General features: G+C 40.1%; 1 protein-coding gene across 1 annotated transcript in view; it reads right to left on the bottom strand.

The window, feature by feature from the left end:
• The window catches only part of LOC123758842 (Ca[2+]-channel protein alpha[[1]] subunit D), a 797,128-nt gene that overhangs the window by 486,858 nt on the left and 293,978 nt on the right, over nt 1–16,292 (bottom strand). Inside the window, exons 19-20 of the mRNA XM_069338501.1 lie at nt 10,970–11,076; nt 8,681–8,784 (exon numbers count right to left, since the gene is read on the bottom strand). Coding sequence (XP_069194602.1) covers nt 8,681–8,784; nt 10,970–11,076 — 211 coding nt within the window. The remainder of the gene's footprint in view (nt 1–8,680; nt 8,785–10,969; nt 11,077–16,292) is intronic.

The following is a 16,292-nucleotide window of genomic DNA, read 5'->3' as shown; positions in this document are numbered from 1 at the left end:
GGCGGGCTGCCACTGGCTGCCACTGCCACTCAGCATACTAACTTAGTGGTTCGTTATGGTGAACACGAATGTAGATACTTATATATAACGTCTGTATATAGTGAATAAAAGCAAAAACAGTATGGTGGGAGGAGAATGTGGGCGAGTAAGGTGTTGAGGGAGGGAGTGAGTGACTGGCTGGTACACGGCGGTCACTCCTCGTTACTTTTTGACTCATAATAGCAACTTAGTGGTTTGTTATAGTGAACAAAACATGCAAATACTTATATATAACCTGTGTATATAGTGTAATAACCAACAAAGTATTTGTTCACTGTTTGATGAACATAATTGAATCAACAATATGCACACCATATTTTTGAGTACAGCGATGATTCACTCATTTTATTTTATAAATATATCACACTACACACTATTGAATAATATTACAGCAAAAAAAAACTACGAAAAATCAATCAGAAACATTGAAATAATTAGGTAATTATCTCTTTGTGGCAACTCCGGCCTGACAGCTGGCGAGGAACAGACCGCCTGGGACGCACGCTGAGTCAGCGCCTTTTTTTTGCCAGACTTCCTCGCCCTATAGCGGGCAATATATGCCACTCACGATTTTTTTATTATTTTTCTCATGATCAGTGAACACAAATTAACAGGTTAGGAAGAAAAAAGATTTTTTTTTTTTTTGGTATGCGCCTGTGGGTGTCAAATGGTATATAGCTATGCGCCATTTAAGGGTTAATTGTGCAGTTATGGTGAATAAAACAAGTAGATACTTATATATAATGTGTGTATATAGTGTAATAACACCACAAACAGCATTGTTGGGGGAGAAATATTAGTGCTTCTCTCCTTGAACAAGTGAGGGAGGCAGCTGCAGCTGACTGTGTGTGTAGCGACATCTCTTATTGCCTGAACTCACAATACCAGCTTAGTTGTTCAGTTGTGCTGAACAAAACATGTAGTACTCATATATAATATCTGCATATAGTGAATAAAAGCAAAAACAGAATGGTGGGAGGAGAATGTAGGCAAGTGAGGTGTTGATGAGAGAGGGAGTGGTGGCGAGTGGCTGGCTGGTTGGTGTGGTGGCCACTCCTCGTTGCTTTTTGACTCACCATACCAACTTAATGGTTCGTTATGGTGAACAAAACTTGCAGATACAGTACATATATATAACATGTGTATATAGCGTAATAACAACAAAACTGTTCGTTTATTGTTTTATGAACATAATAATTGAATCACTAATATGCACACCATAATTTTGAGTACTGTATAGTGAGGGTTCACACAATTTATTATATAAATATATCACAATACACACTATTGAATGATATTACTGCAAAAAAACTAAGACAAAATCAATCAGAGACATTTAAATAATTAGGTAATGATATCTTTGTGCCAACTTCCCCCGACAGCTCGGGAACCTCGCAGTGGAACCTTGATTGACGACTGCCCTAAAGGATGAATTGTTTGGCTGACGTCGTCAAATTCATTGCAAAATTTGAATTGGTGTAGGACGGTTTGCTTGGAAGACGACGTCTGTTCGTACACATATGGGTCAAACGAGCGCGTGGTGCTGGGGGCAAGGCGCTCTTATTTTGTTTACAAGTCCATCCCGCGTAGTGACGACCTTGCTTGAATTCTTTGTAAAGAATTTCATTGTTTTTCTGTGTTTTTTTATTCTGAACATTAAAGTTCTTATTATATATCATGCCATGGGCCCCAAGATGGATAATGAGGGGACTGGATGGTGGGGAAACTGGATAGATGGAATGGAGGGGGGAATTGGATGGATGGATAAGGGTGGGTGGGTGGATGGTTGGATAGTGGAGAGGTACTGGATGGATGGTCGGGGAACTGAATGGATGGATAGAGGGGACTGGATGGATGGTGAGGGAACTGAATAGGTGGATGGATGGATAGGGGGGTGGATGGATGGATGGTGGAGGGGGACTGGATGGATGGATGGTGAAGGGGGGACTGGATGGATGATGGGGGGACTAAATAAATGGATGGTGAAGGGGGGACTGGATGGATGATGGAGGGACTAAATAAATGGAAAAACTGGGTGGATGGATGGTGGAGGGGGACTGGGTGGATGGTGGGAGGGACTGGATGGATGGTGGGGGGACTAGATGAATGGTGAACGGACTGGATTGATGGCTGGTGAAGGGACTAGATGGATGCATGGTGAAGGGACTGGATAGATAGATGGTGGATGGGAACTGGATGGATGGTGGGGGGACTGGATGGATGGATGGAGGGGCCTGGATGGATGGTGAGGGAACTGGATAGGTGGATGGATGGATAGGGGGTGGATGGATGGATGGTGGAGGGGGATAGTGGAGAGGTACTGGATGGATGGTTGGGGGACTGGATGGATGGATGGAGGGGACTGGATGGATGGTGAAGGGACTGGATTGATGGCTGGTGATGGGAGTAGATGGATGGATGGTGAGGGGACTGGATAGATAGATGGTGGATGGGAACTGGATGGATGATGGGGGGGACTGGATGGTTGGTGGGAGGGACTGGCTGGATGATGGGAGGGACTGGATGGATGGTGAGGGGACTGGATGGATAGTAGGGAAACTGGATGGATGGATAGGGGGAGAGTAGATGGATGAATGGATGGTGAAGTAGGACTGGATGGATGGTAGGGTGAACCTCCATCCCCCAACACCGCACCCTCCCTGCTTACCCAAAACCCCATTCTGCCACTGTACCCTCCCTGCTACCTTCATTCCCCACACCACACCCTCTCCGCTACCCTCATCCCCCCACTGGATCCTTCCCGCTATCATCATCTCCCCCCACACTGCACCCTTCCCGCTACCCCCATACCTCCCATCCCACCACCGGACCTTCCCCGCTACCTCCATCCCCCACACCGCCCCCCCCCTCCCCCCACAGCTGTACCCTTACAGCCACATTTAGACGGTATTAATACATGCTTCATTGCTATCAGCCGGTGGATCAGGAGGTAGACTACGTGACATTAAACTCTTGTTGTTTTCTGAATGTGTAAGCCTGATTGACTGTAAATGACTGAATGACTGTAAATGACTGAATGACTAAATGCTAACCAGTTGCTACCACAACTGTAAATGCTTGACTGCCTTTGGTTATGACTGCCTGTGACTGGTCATGACTGTGAATGCTTGACGGACTTGTGACCAAGTGACTGGTTCTGACTGGCTACCACATAACAAAGGCAGTGAAATGTTTGAAAGGAGAATCTGAACCAGCGATGCAGATACGAAAGTGTTTATGGCGAGCAGGGGACAGTCTCACTACCTCCTCCCTCCTCACCCTCCCCATACACCAACACCGCTCCTCCCTCCCTCCTCATCATCTCCCATACGCCACAAGAGTCATCAGTAAAGGTAAAGTGCAGTTAAATGTTCACTTATTTTATTAATGGTTTATATTTATACCTGATTGTTTTGAGTATGAAAAATATGAGTAGTATTCTGTTTAAAATGTATTTTTAAATTAACATTTTTGGGGCTGTGGAATGGATTAATTGAAATTACATTATTTTTTATGGGAAAATTTGTTTTGGTTGCCAAATTTTTGGTTGATGACGCGTCTCTGGGAATGGATTACAATAGAAAATGAAGGTACCACTGTATATTTTATATATATATATACTGTACATATATATATATATATATATATATATATATATATAAATATATATATATATATATATATATATATATATATATATATATATATCAAGTGAGGACACACTGTGTGTGTGTGTATATATATATATATATATATATATATATATATATATATATATATATATATATATATATATATATATATATATATATATATATATATATATATATATATATATATATATATATATATATATATTATTAAATATGACCAAAAAAGTAAGATTAATATTTCTAACACGAATTTTCTCGATCTTTCTTACGTTTCTTTTCACTGTTGATGGTAATTCAAAAATCAATTCTCCAAAATTCATTTTTATTTCTAGTCTGACGCGACACTTGAGCGCTTTTCGTAAAACTTATTACATTTTCAAAGACTTTAGTTTACACACACACACAACTTTAACTGAATAGAGCTTAAACATCTTTCGAGTTTTTATACCTACATTTGGATGTAGGTATAAAATGCCAACAGTGACTGCCCAGACAGGTACAAGAGGAGTGTTGTTAATGCTTATGTTGACCGTGCTCTCAGCCACAGCTTAGAATGGAAGCAAGTTGACGAAGAACTCTGTAGGGTAAGGCAGGTCCTAGTCAACAACGGCTTCTCCAATGGTTTCGTAGAAGACATCATAAGAAGGAAAGTGAAATGCCATGCAACCTCTGAAGAGACAACTAACACAACACCTATACCCCCTATTAGACTATTTTACAGGAACTTCTTTTCCACAGCCCATAAAACAGAGGAAAGGGTCCTGAAAGATATTGTTAATAGAAACGTTATCCCTACAGACAAAAATCAGAAGATACAACTGACAATTTACTATGAAACCAAAAAAACAGCCAGCCTACTCATGAGAAACTCTCCAGACACAAAGCAGAATGCTTTAAAAGAGACCAACGTCGTCTATGCCTTGAAATGCCCTCTTGGGGACTGTAAGCCTAAAAAAACTCAGTATATAGGCAAGACAACAACATCTCTTTCCAGGCATTTAACGATGCATAAGCAACAGGGCTCCATTAAGGAACATATAGTCTCTTCCCACAACCAAACCATCACCAGAGAAATCTTAGCAAACAACACGGAAATCATCGATAGATACAGTGATAGCAGGCGGCTCAACGTCTGCGAGGCACTACACATCAAGAAGTCAACACCAGCAATCAACAGCCAATTAATGCACAACTATATTCTACCCACTTCAAGACTCTGCTCCAATATAGAAGCATCAAGAAATATGGGCCAATAAAAATAGGCCTTCTGCAGTTACCTACTTTTAATACCTGTTTGTATTTCATTGTTTCGTGTTCTGTCTTGTGTTAAAAGTTTATTTTCACCTCATCCAAAACTATTGTAACATGTCACTTCACCCAAATGTAGGTATAAAAACTCGAAAGATGTTTAAGCTCTATTCAGTTAAAGTTGTGTGTGTTTGTGTAAACTAAAGTCTTTGAAAATGTAATAAGTTTTACGAAACGCGCTCAAGTGTCGCGTCAGACTAGAAATAAAAATGAATTTTGGAGAATTGATCTTTGAATTACCATCAACAGTGAAAAGAAACGTAAGAAAGACTGAGAAAATTCGTGTTAGAATTATTAATCTTACTTTTTCGGTCATATTTAATAATATATATATATATATATATATATATATATATATATATATATATATATATATATATATATATATATATATATATATATATATGCGGAAAATCCACAGAGAAATATGAAATGAGGTGAACGTTTCGGCTTGTTAAAGCTTTTGTCAACACCAGACTGACCAGACTAGGGTCAGTCTGGTGTTGACAAAGGCTTTAACAAGCCGAAACGTTCACCTCATTTCGTATTTCTCTGTGGATTTTCCGCATAAAATGATCAGTGTTTTGTGATCGTCAATTGCATATATATATATATATATATATATATATATATATATATATATATATATATATATATATATATATATATATATATATATATATATATATATGTATATATATATATGTGTGCGTATGTGTGTGTGTGTAATTACCTTTGTGTAGTTACAGGATGAGAGCTACGCTCATGGTGTCCCGTCTTCCCAGCACTCTTTGTCATATAACGCTTTGAAACTACTGACGGTCTTGGCCGCCACCACCTTCTCACCTAACTTGTTCCAACTGTCTACCACTCTGGTTGTGAAAGTGAATTTTCTTATATTTCTTCGGCATCTATATTTAGCTAGTTTATATCTATGACCTCTTGTTCTTAAAGTTCCAGGTCTCAAGAAATCTTCCCTATCAATTTAATCAATTCCTGTTACTATTTTGTATGTAGTGATCATATCACCTCTTTTTCTTCTGTCTTCTAGTTTTGGCATATTTAATGCCTCTAACCTCTCCTCGTAGCTTTTGCCTTTCAGTTCTGGGAGCCACTTAGTAGCATGTCTTTGCACCTTTTCCAGTTTGTTGAAGTGCTTCTTAAGATATGGGCACCACACAACCGCTGCATATTCTAGCTTTGGCCTAAGAAAAGTTGTGAACAATTTCTTTAGTATATCGCCATCCATGTATTTAAGAGCAATTCTGGAGTTAGAAAGTGTGGCATAGGCTCCTCGTACAATATTCTTTATGTGGTCCTCAGGTGATAGTTTTCTATCTAGAACCACCCCTAGATCTCTTTCTTTATTAGAATTCTTTAAAGATTTCTCTCATAATATATAGGTTGTATGGGGTCTATGTTCTCCTATTCCACATTCCATAACATGGCATTTATTAACATTAAATTCCATTTGCAAAGTGGTGCTCCAGATACTTATTTTGTCCAGGTCATCTTGAAGGGCATGACAATCATCTAAGTTTCTTATACTTCCTATTATATTAGCATCATCAGCAAACATGTTCATATAATTCTGTATACCAACTGGTAGATCATTTATGTAGACAATATGTAGTGTGTGTAATTACCTAAGTGTAATTACCTAAGTGTAGTTACAGGATGAGAGCTACGCTCGTGGTGTCCCGTCTTCCCAGCACTCTTTGTCATATAACGCTTTGAAACTACTGACGGTCTTGGCCTCCACCACCTTCTCACTTAACTTGTTCCAACCGTCTACCACTCTATTTGCGAAGGTGAATTTGCTTATATTTCTTCGGCGTCTGTGTTTAGCTAGTTTAAATCTATGACCTCTTGTTCTTGAAGTGCCAGGTCTCAGGAAATCTTCCCTGTCGATTTTATAAATTCCTGTTACTATTTTGTACGTAGTGATCATATCACCTCTTTTTCTTCTGTCTTCTAGTTTTGGCATGTTTAATGCTTCTTACCTCTCCTTGTAGCTCTTGCCCTTCAGTTCTGGGAGCCACTTAGTAGCATGTCTTTGCACCTTTTCCAGTTTGTTGATGTGATTCTTAAGATATGGGCACCACACAACAGCTGCATATTCTAGCTTTGGCCTAACAAAAGTCATGAACAATTTCTTTAGTATATCACCATCCATGTATTTAAATGCAATTCTGAAGTTAGAAAGCATAGCATAGGCTCCTTGCACAATATTCTTTATGTGGTCCTCAGGTGATAGTTTTCTATCTAGAACCACCCCTAGATCTCTTTCTTTATCAGAATTCTTTAAAGATTTCTCACATAATATATAGGTTGTGTGTGTGTGTGTAATTACCTAAGTGTAGTTACAGGATGAGAGCTACGCTCGTGGTGTCCCGTCTTCCCAGCACTCTTTGTCATATAACGCTTTGAAACTACTGACGGTCTTGGCCTCCACCACCTTCTCACTTAACTTGTTCCAACCGTCTACCACTCTATTTGCGAAGGTGAATTTTCTTATATTTCTTCGGCATCTGTGTTTAGCTAGTTTAAATCTATGACCTCTTGTTCTTGAAGTTCCAGGTCTCAGGAAGTCTTCCCTGTCGATTTTATCAATTCCTGTTACTATTTTGTACGTAGTGATCATATCACCTCTTTTTCTTCTGTCTTCTAGTTTTGGCATATTTAATGCTTGTGTGTGTGTGTATGTGTGTGTGTTGTATCTAGTAGCCAGAACGTCATTCTTGGCCTACTATGCAATGCCCAATTTGCCTAATAAGCCAAGTTTTCCTTAATTTATATATTTTTCTCATTTTTTTCTTATGAAATGATAAATCTGTCCATTTCATTATTTATAAGTTAATTTGTTGAAATTTGAGTTAAAACTAACATAGATATATGACCAAACCTAACCAACCTTACCTAACCTAACCTAACCTATCTAAACCTAACCTAAACTAACACAACTAAGTCAATAATTTATGTTCCTAATATAATATAATAATAATAATTCAAATATACTAATTTGAAACAATTTATTAAAAATAAAGTAAATCACTCGGCCTATTAGGCAAATCAGGCCTTGCATAGTAGGCCAAGAAGTGCATTCTGGCTACTAGGTACGACATATATATATATGAAGATTAGTTGACTTGTTATGCTTCATTACAGTAACATAGTTGTGAAAACCATATGAACATAATCATGATACATATTACGTAATTATAAGGGAATTTTATACATGACAATTATAGTATTGACATAATAACTTTTGCAATGATAATTGCATTTGCATAGTAAGCAACCATGATAGCAGTATTTTTTTCATGAGTCTAGATAAAATCCACTACACCCCTTATAGAACATAATATCTATATTAGCATCAATGGTATAAATCTCACACAATAATAGTTTAAATTAATGAATGATGATAACCACTTTCCAATGATGATAATTGCACTTTCAGGGTTAAGAAATACTGCACAAAGTGCAGAATAAAGTATCAATACAGAAAATATTACTGTATGCATGTAACTAAATTGAAGGAATTATCATTATAGTACAGGTACACTAACAAAGACCAATTCAGTCTGAATCAAAGCTTTTAAACAATGAACTGAAAATTTTTCTAACAGGTATACAAATATCATTAAAGAGCAAAATTTGTCACAATTAATTCTCACCTTCACCAAGGTCATCATCACCATAATCATCATCATAGTTTTGTCCATCATCACGATCATCCATCCCTAGATGTATTTTGGTGTGACTTGCTGTCTCTCCATCTCTGGAAATGTGAAGAAAAGAAATGTGATTGTTTCCTCTGTTAACAAGGAAACAGCTTGTAAGCCTGTAAGTAAATACTGTATTCTGTGGACAGTCTTATGACAACATATGACGAATGGTTTTTGAAACAGGAAAGCTTGAAACATTACCCTTTCTAACAAAAGCAATATCTTATGACTGAATCAATATACAAACAAACATTTATGAATAATTTTTTTATTGATTAACACAATGTTCACGTGACTGAACCAGCACCAGCAGGCAACACATGGACAGAGGAGAAACTAGATGACAAGTGTGAGGGCCTCATAATGGTCAAAAGAGAGATTATAGTAAGAATAGATAAAGATAAATCATGATTTTTGGTACCGGAAGACTTTAATTTGAAAGCAATAGACTGGGAAGCCTACGAAGCAAGAATGGAGGACATTTGGACAGGAAGATTTGTAAACCTCATTCTGGAGACATTCATGTATCAATACATCAAGCAGGCCTCAAGAATGAGGGAAGGGGATGTTCCATCAATACTGGATCTAATATTCATCAGGAAAGAAGAGGAGATAATTGACATTCAATACCTTCCTCCCTTGAAAAGAGTGCTCATGTCCTGTTGGGATTTAAATATGCTTTACAATATAATCTAGAAGAAAATGAGACATTGAAACGGTTGATAAACTTGATTTCAAGAGAGGACATTATTATTTCTTTTATTTAACAATTATTTTTTTTTCTATGGGGAACTTAGCAAATTTTTTTATGAATTGATCTGTAAAGACTTGTTACTAGGTAAGTAAGTAAATGAGATGTATGCAAAATTCTGTGAAATATATTATGAAGGCACAGACAAATTTATACCATTTTTTATTTAGAGACTTAATTTATAAATTTATATTGTTGTAGTCTGCAACTTCAACTTGAAATCCACAGACTGGGAGGCATATGAAGATAGAACAGAGGATTTTTGGATTTGTAGATTCGTAAACCTCATCCTAAAAATATTCATGTTTCAACATGTTAAACAAACTACGAGGATGAGGAAAGGGGATGTTCTCTCCATGCTGGATTTGATAATTACCAGGAAAGAGGAAGAGATATTTGACATTCAGTACCTTCTTCCCTTGGGTAAAAGTGACCATGACTTTTTGGGAATAAAGTATGCAATGCGTTATAATCTGGAATAAAGTATGCAAAAAATGAGGTGATTTGATAAAATGCTATGCCCAAGATTACCATCCGAGTGCCGGCGGGGAAGTGGTTCAAATAGCTTCGGCTATCACTTCCTTAGTCCGGTCGTGATGGTCAAGTGGATTAAGGCGTCCCTGTAAATACCAGTTGCGTTGCTCCTGGCAGTATGGGTTCGAGTCACTTCTGGGGTGTGAGTTTTCAGTTATATATATATATATATATATATATATATATATATATATATATATATATATATATATATATATATATATATATATATATATATATATATATATATTTATATATACAAGAGGTGTACATTCTTATACACCCAATAGTACGTGTAGAGTTTCAGGCAAGTCCTTAATCCTATGTTCCCTGGAATACGACCCCCAGTGAAGAATCGTTTTTACAACCTAGTACCCATTTTACTGTTGGGGTAAACAGAGGCTACAGTTAAGGATTTGTGCCAAGTAAATCTTCCCTGGCCAGGATACGAACCCAGGAGAAAGCGCTCGTGGAACGCCAGGCGAGCGTCTTACCACTACGCCACAGAGACCACTAGGTAATTATGATTCACCCCGCTGAACCAAGAAACCATCAATAACCAAAGGACCCTTTCAGAAGACCCACTTGTGCTGTGTCTCCCAGTCTGGACTATCTACTTTGTCCTAGTGCATACCACCTCTCCTTCTTCCAGGTAAGTCCCATTTTTGTTCTTTGACCTTCTGGATGCTTTCCTGTTGTGAACTGACATTCACACTTTGCACCTCTGTGAAGGGAGGTCAGGTTTTGGTTCTAGTCCCCAGTAGGCCAAGCAGAACTCCCACATCTGATGTGACCCATATGCACGGAACATATGGGTCACATCAGATGCAGGAGTTCCCTGACTTTATCTCAGTGAGATAAAATCTGGGAGCCATCAAGGCTCATCTAGAAAGAGGCATTTCATTACATTAAATTCTGTGTTTTACAACAAATATTTTGATAATATGTCTTACCTTAAAGCTATATGATTCAGTGCAGTCTTTTCCTCTGCTTCTAAGCCATCATCCCCTTCCAATTTAATTTTTTCTCTCTCTCCTTCACCTCCATCCCCCTCTCTACCCTGAAAAGGATGCAAATACTTTACTGACAAAGGCAAATAATGCAGGTTTGTTTTAAACAGTAGCAAGAAAGTATGAATAGATAAACAATGTTTCTGTACAAAAGAAAAGAGAGAGAGAGAGAGAGAGAGAGAGAGAGAGAGAGAGAGAGAGAGAGAGGGAGAGAGAGAGAGAGAGAGAGAGAGGGAGAGAGAGAGGGAGGGAGGGAGGGGGAGAGAGGGGGGAGAGAGAGAGAGAGAGAGAGAGAGAGAGAGAGAGAGAGAGAGAGAGAGAGAGAGAGAGAGAGAGAGAGAGAGAGAGAGAGAGAGAGAGAGAGAGAGAGAGAGAGAGAGAGAGGGGGAGAGAGAGAGAGAGAGAGAGAGAGAGAGAGAGAGAGAGAGAGAGAGAGAGAGAGAGAGAGAGAGAGAGAGAGAGAGAGAGAGAGAGAGAGAGAGAATACTGTCTGCCAACATCAGCGGCAATGTGGCAATCTTACACATTTTTATGAACACTCATCGTCCTGATGTGTTGTGCTAGAAACATTTCAAGACGACAGGACTCCTGAGAACTTTAATACAATTGCTGGTTATACCTCATGGATGTGCTGAGACAGGCAGGGTCAAGGAGGGAATGTTGTAGTGTGCATCAGCAATTCTGTGCATCCCCATCCCATTGATGAGATCATCCCTGGTCATCTTGAAATTATGTTCTTCAAAAGAACATAATTTTTGTTCATAGTGTAGGGCGTGCTCCCTTCACATTACTCTTCTCATTAGCCCTCCTGATGATACTCATGCTTATCAGACACCAAATGATCTTCATACAAGGGTTTTCTGTGTTACAATGGTCTAGATTATGTGCCTGTTTAGATCCCCCACAGTTGCTCCGTTTGGTTTTTACGGACCTGGATTTGAAGGTGATAGTCAACTCAACCTTGGCTCCATCCACACCACCTCCTTTCCTGTCAGGTATGGTTCGCTCTCCTTCTAGTCCTCCCCTCTTCTTCGGCCCCGAAGTATTTGAGGATTTTGGGTTTGGGGCAGGGTTTAGCTCAGGATGTGGCTTGGGCAGCTTCGGGATTGCCCCTTTTGATTCAGGCGTGGAGGCAGTTGAGCCTCTCAGTCCCACGGAGTGTTTGGGTCTTCTTACCAGCTGGTCCCTTCTTTCAAAGCTTCTTCCCTGGACTCTGCTGGTCTTTCTTGGGCAGTGGACACTGACGATGGCACTACCCTGGAACCCTTGTCTGCAGTTTCTGGGGCTTGGGGGAGTCAGAAATGGATCCCAAGGGTCCCCTTTGATCATTCGTGGTTCCTAGTGTCTTCCACCTAGGGTCTTCAGTTGCATGGTGACCCGTGTTTTTGTACCCTTCACTTCCTGTATGAGATGGATTTGGGTGCAGCTTCCCCCTAAGGCTTATTTCCAGTTGACTTTGGGTACACTGGAGGCATCTTTCCAGAGGTTTCCCTCCTCGCAGGTTCCCCCTTTGGAGGTTTGCGAGGGGTTTTCCAAGGGGAGCCCCTACGGCTCCCTGGAGCTTATCGGGCTAATGTGTTTATATATTAGACAGGAACATTAGCCATGGAGTTCGGACCTACCAGGGACCATGAGCCAGAACCTGGGCCCTTTAGAGAGGTTTCAGGGAGCAATGGCCCTGAAAAACTCTTCTGTGGTTGGGGGTTTTCCTTATCTCCCATCAGCCGGGGTTAGGCACCCAGAAAGATAGACATAACAAAACAAACCCCAAATGGTAAAACACTAAAAACAAAAAAACTGAACAGAGAGGTAGAACTCTTCAATCCCAAGGAAACAAGCAAACAAGCAAACGTCACACTCTACTGCTGCGCCGCTCGTCCGCGCAGCCCTTCCCTCCCCCCAGAGGGGGAGGGGGGCCTGAACCTCACCGTGCCAGTTGCATAGCACTCCAGTACGTAAGCTAATGTTAACCGGAACAGCCGCTTCTCTGGCCTCAAATTCCGGGGCAGTGTTTGCCTGTGTGGCATTCTCTGCTGTATTATTGTGCAGTGTGGTGGCCAGGGGTACCTCTTTAGTACTGGGGCTGCATGCGCTTAGGATGCAACATGTTGGTTACCGAAAAGTTGTTCAATGTCAACCAATATTTTTTGACTAGTTGTATATGAAAAGGGCTGCAATTGTCTCAAGTTTCAGTGCTTCAGCGTAAATAGAAATGGAGTTTTTTTTTTTCAACATTTTTTTACACATTTTCAAGTCTGAATAAATAAACACACGTTTCAGATATAATTATTCTGTGACACTTTTCTGACACATTAGCATATAATAAAGGAACTGTAGATAGATAATTTCCAAAACATCTTTAGTTTTCCCAATACAAATTTTCAAAGTTCCCCCCAAAAATTATGCAAATATGGCATGTTTATTGCTATTATAAAATCAATAAATGAACTTAGAGAAAAAAGCTATCTCCAAAATTTAAAAACATGCACTCTACATATACTGTGTAAGTTTCATGTAAATTGAATAAAAAATGAAAAAGTTATTTGAACGTTTATGTTAATTAAAAAAAAAGCAAATAATAAAGTCTAAGGTTCTAAAATCTGTGGCTGAGGTTGACATCAACCAATTTTCTCCAAAATTGGCACCCTTACAGATAGGCTTACATGCAGTCAGGTATATAAGTTTCATGCAAATCGTCCGATAAAAAAACAAAAACAAAAAATTTTTGAAAAAAAAAAACTATTTTTTTTTTTTAACTCAAATTTTTTTTTCCAATTAAACTAATTACAGTATAATATTTGTTTAATATATGCTATTGTGATAGCAAAGAGTCATAGATATGATTTTAGTTGACACTTTTGTTTGATAAACGTTTTTGACCATTTTGGAATAATTTTGACACCTACTTCAATATTTTCTTTCTCCCTTCCTATTTATGCTATGATGCTGAAACTTGGACCAGATGAAACACTTTTCATATACAATTTACCAAAAAAGTTTGATTGAAATCGAACGAGTTTTCATTTATTGCATTTTTGGGGCAAATTGGAACCTAATGCCCCCTTAGGGGCTTCTTTCCCTAGGCGACCTGTGAATACTGCCCCTGCGTGTTAGGGCTATCTTCCCTGGGGCGTTCAGGAACCATTCACATGGAGGTTCTTGCTGCTCAGCAATTGCCTCGCCCTTGGGGCCAGGTGGGGCTTGGGGCCCTTGTTTGGCCTTGGGTAGGGAGTGGTGTCATGCTGGTTAGGGCATCAAGGTGTTGCGGGACCTGCCACCTATGCGGGGATCGGTTACTGTTGCCTCTGGGGACAGTGTACTTTTGCGGGGTTTTCCTTTTCTTTTGTTTTCATTTGCCTGGTGGGGGGTCTATCTAGTGGGACAATATTTCCCCCTGATACTATTTTGGTGGACCTCTGCTTGGCCCCCATGATTGTATACGTCGTAGGGGTTTCAGTGATGTCCTCTATCCCTTGTTAGTTTGGGTGTTCGGTTAGCAACATTTTGCCTGGGCTTCCTGTAGTTGTTACCCTACAGGCCCTGGAAAACCCTATCGGAGCTTGGTAGACCAATGGATGCGTCTTCAGAGTTTCAACCTGCCTTGTGCGGGTTCGAAGGTTGCTGTGTGCCCTTGTCTCAGAGTGACAGTCACCTGTTTTGCCTCCATCATGCTGCCTGTTGGGTCAATGACACCTTTGATCTGAAGTCTTGCGAGTCGTGTTCTCTGCTTGTGCTCCAGTTATATTCTGATGATATTACAGTTAGGGTACTGGCAGCATCCGTGTTGCATATTAGGTTTAGGTTACTGCAACGCGCTATGTTGGTTTCCCACCCGGATGCCCCGCGACTGCCCTGCTTTGGTTATAGGGACCCAGACCTGGGGGCGTTAGTCACTTCGACTTTGGTTCTGTCCACACTCCCTCGTCCTTCCCCTGTTGTTCATCCTGCACCTCCCCTCCTGTGTCCGGCTCCCAAACATCTGAGGGTTTCAGTCGGCACAGGGTTTGGTTGGTAATGAGAATTGGGCAGCTTCAGGGGCTGCCCCATTCGGGTCGGAGACGGAGGCATTTCAGCTGGTTCATCCTGCCGAGGCTTCTGGGTCCCACCAGCAGGCCCCCTTCTTGTCTGCCTTTCCTCTGGACTCTGCCTTTTCTTCAGGGGGTAGAGGGTTTGGGGGACAGCTCTGCCCTGGGTCCCGACTAGGGGGATCTCGGGGCTGAAGAGGAGTCAACCTGGAGGCCTTGGGCCCCCTTTGACCCCGCTTGGGTGCTTTTGCCTTCCTTGCGGGGCTTATTGTTGCAGGGGGAGGGGGTTTTCTTACCCCCCTTCCCTGTATGAGTATGATTTGGGTTCGGTTACAGGCCCCTTTGGGTACTACGGCCCCGTCTTGCCATGGCTCCCTGCACCTATCTGAGGGGACCAGGTTCCAGCTCTGGGATGCCGGTAGGCCAGGGTACTGCACGATTAATGGCATCTAGTAGATGGCACCTACATCAGTCCTCTGGAAGTCTGGTGGCTGCTCGTAAGCTACCTAGTAGATGGTAGCTTCAGGAAGCCACTGGGGCTCACCCAGAAATTGGCATTTCATTACATTTAACAATGAATGTAACACAGGGCTCAATTCTTGCAGCAGTAATGTTCATTGCCTATATAAACGATATAACAGAAGGAAAAAAGAATTATATTAACATGTTTGTGGATGATGCTAAAATACTGGGGAAGATAGGAGATGCAGATGATTGTAATGCCTTTCAAATTAATCTATATAAAATAAGTGCTTGGAGTGCCAAGTGGCAAATTGAATTCAATGTGAATAAATGCCATGTTTTGGAATATGGAATTGAAGAAAATAGACCACACACAACTTGCAAATTATGTGAAAAGGAAGTACACACTCAAATAAAGAATAAAACTTAGGGGTGGTTTTGGATAGTAAGCTGTCACCTGAAAAACACATGAAGAACATTGTGACAGGAATATATGTGTTGCTTTCCAACTTTAGACTTGCTTTTAATTATATGGATGGCAAAATACTAAAGAAACTGTTCGTGACTTTAAGTTAGGGTACAATAAATATCCAGCATTAGTGTTATGATATGCTAATGTAAGGCAGTTAATTTCCAACACTTCACTGTTGGGAGTCAAAGTTTTTGAAGAGTAAATCATTCACCATATAAATTTATTGTTGTAAGTACTGTAGTTGTAAACATGTTGCTGAAAGCCATAATTGATTCAGCTAGTTCATTATGTTGTATTTAATAGCATC

The sequence above is a fragment of the Procambarus clarkii genome, chromosome 1 (genome assembly GCF_040958095.1).
Source record: "Procambarus clarkii isolate CNS0578487 chromosome 1, FALCON_Pclarkii_2.0, whole genome shotgun sequence".
Taxonomy (NCBI): Eukaryota; Metazoa; Arthropoda; class Malacostraca; order Decapoda; family Cambaridae; genus Procambarus; species Procambarus clarkii.
Note: the sequence above shows the minus strand (reverse complement) of the source record. Positions and strands in the feature narration are given on the sequence as shown.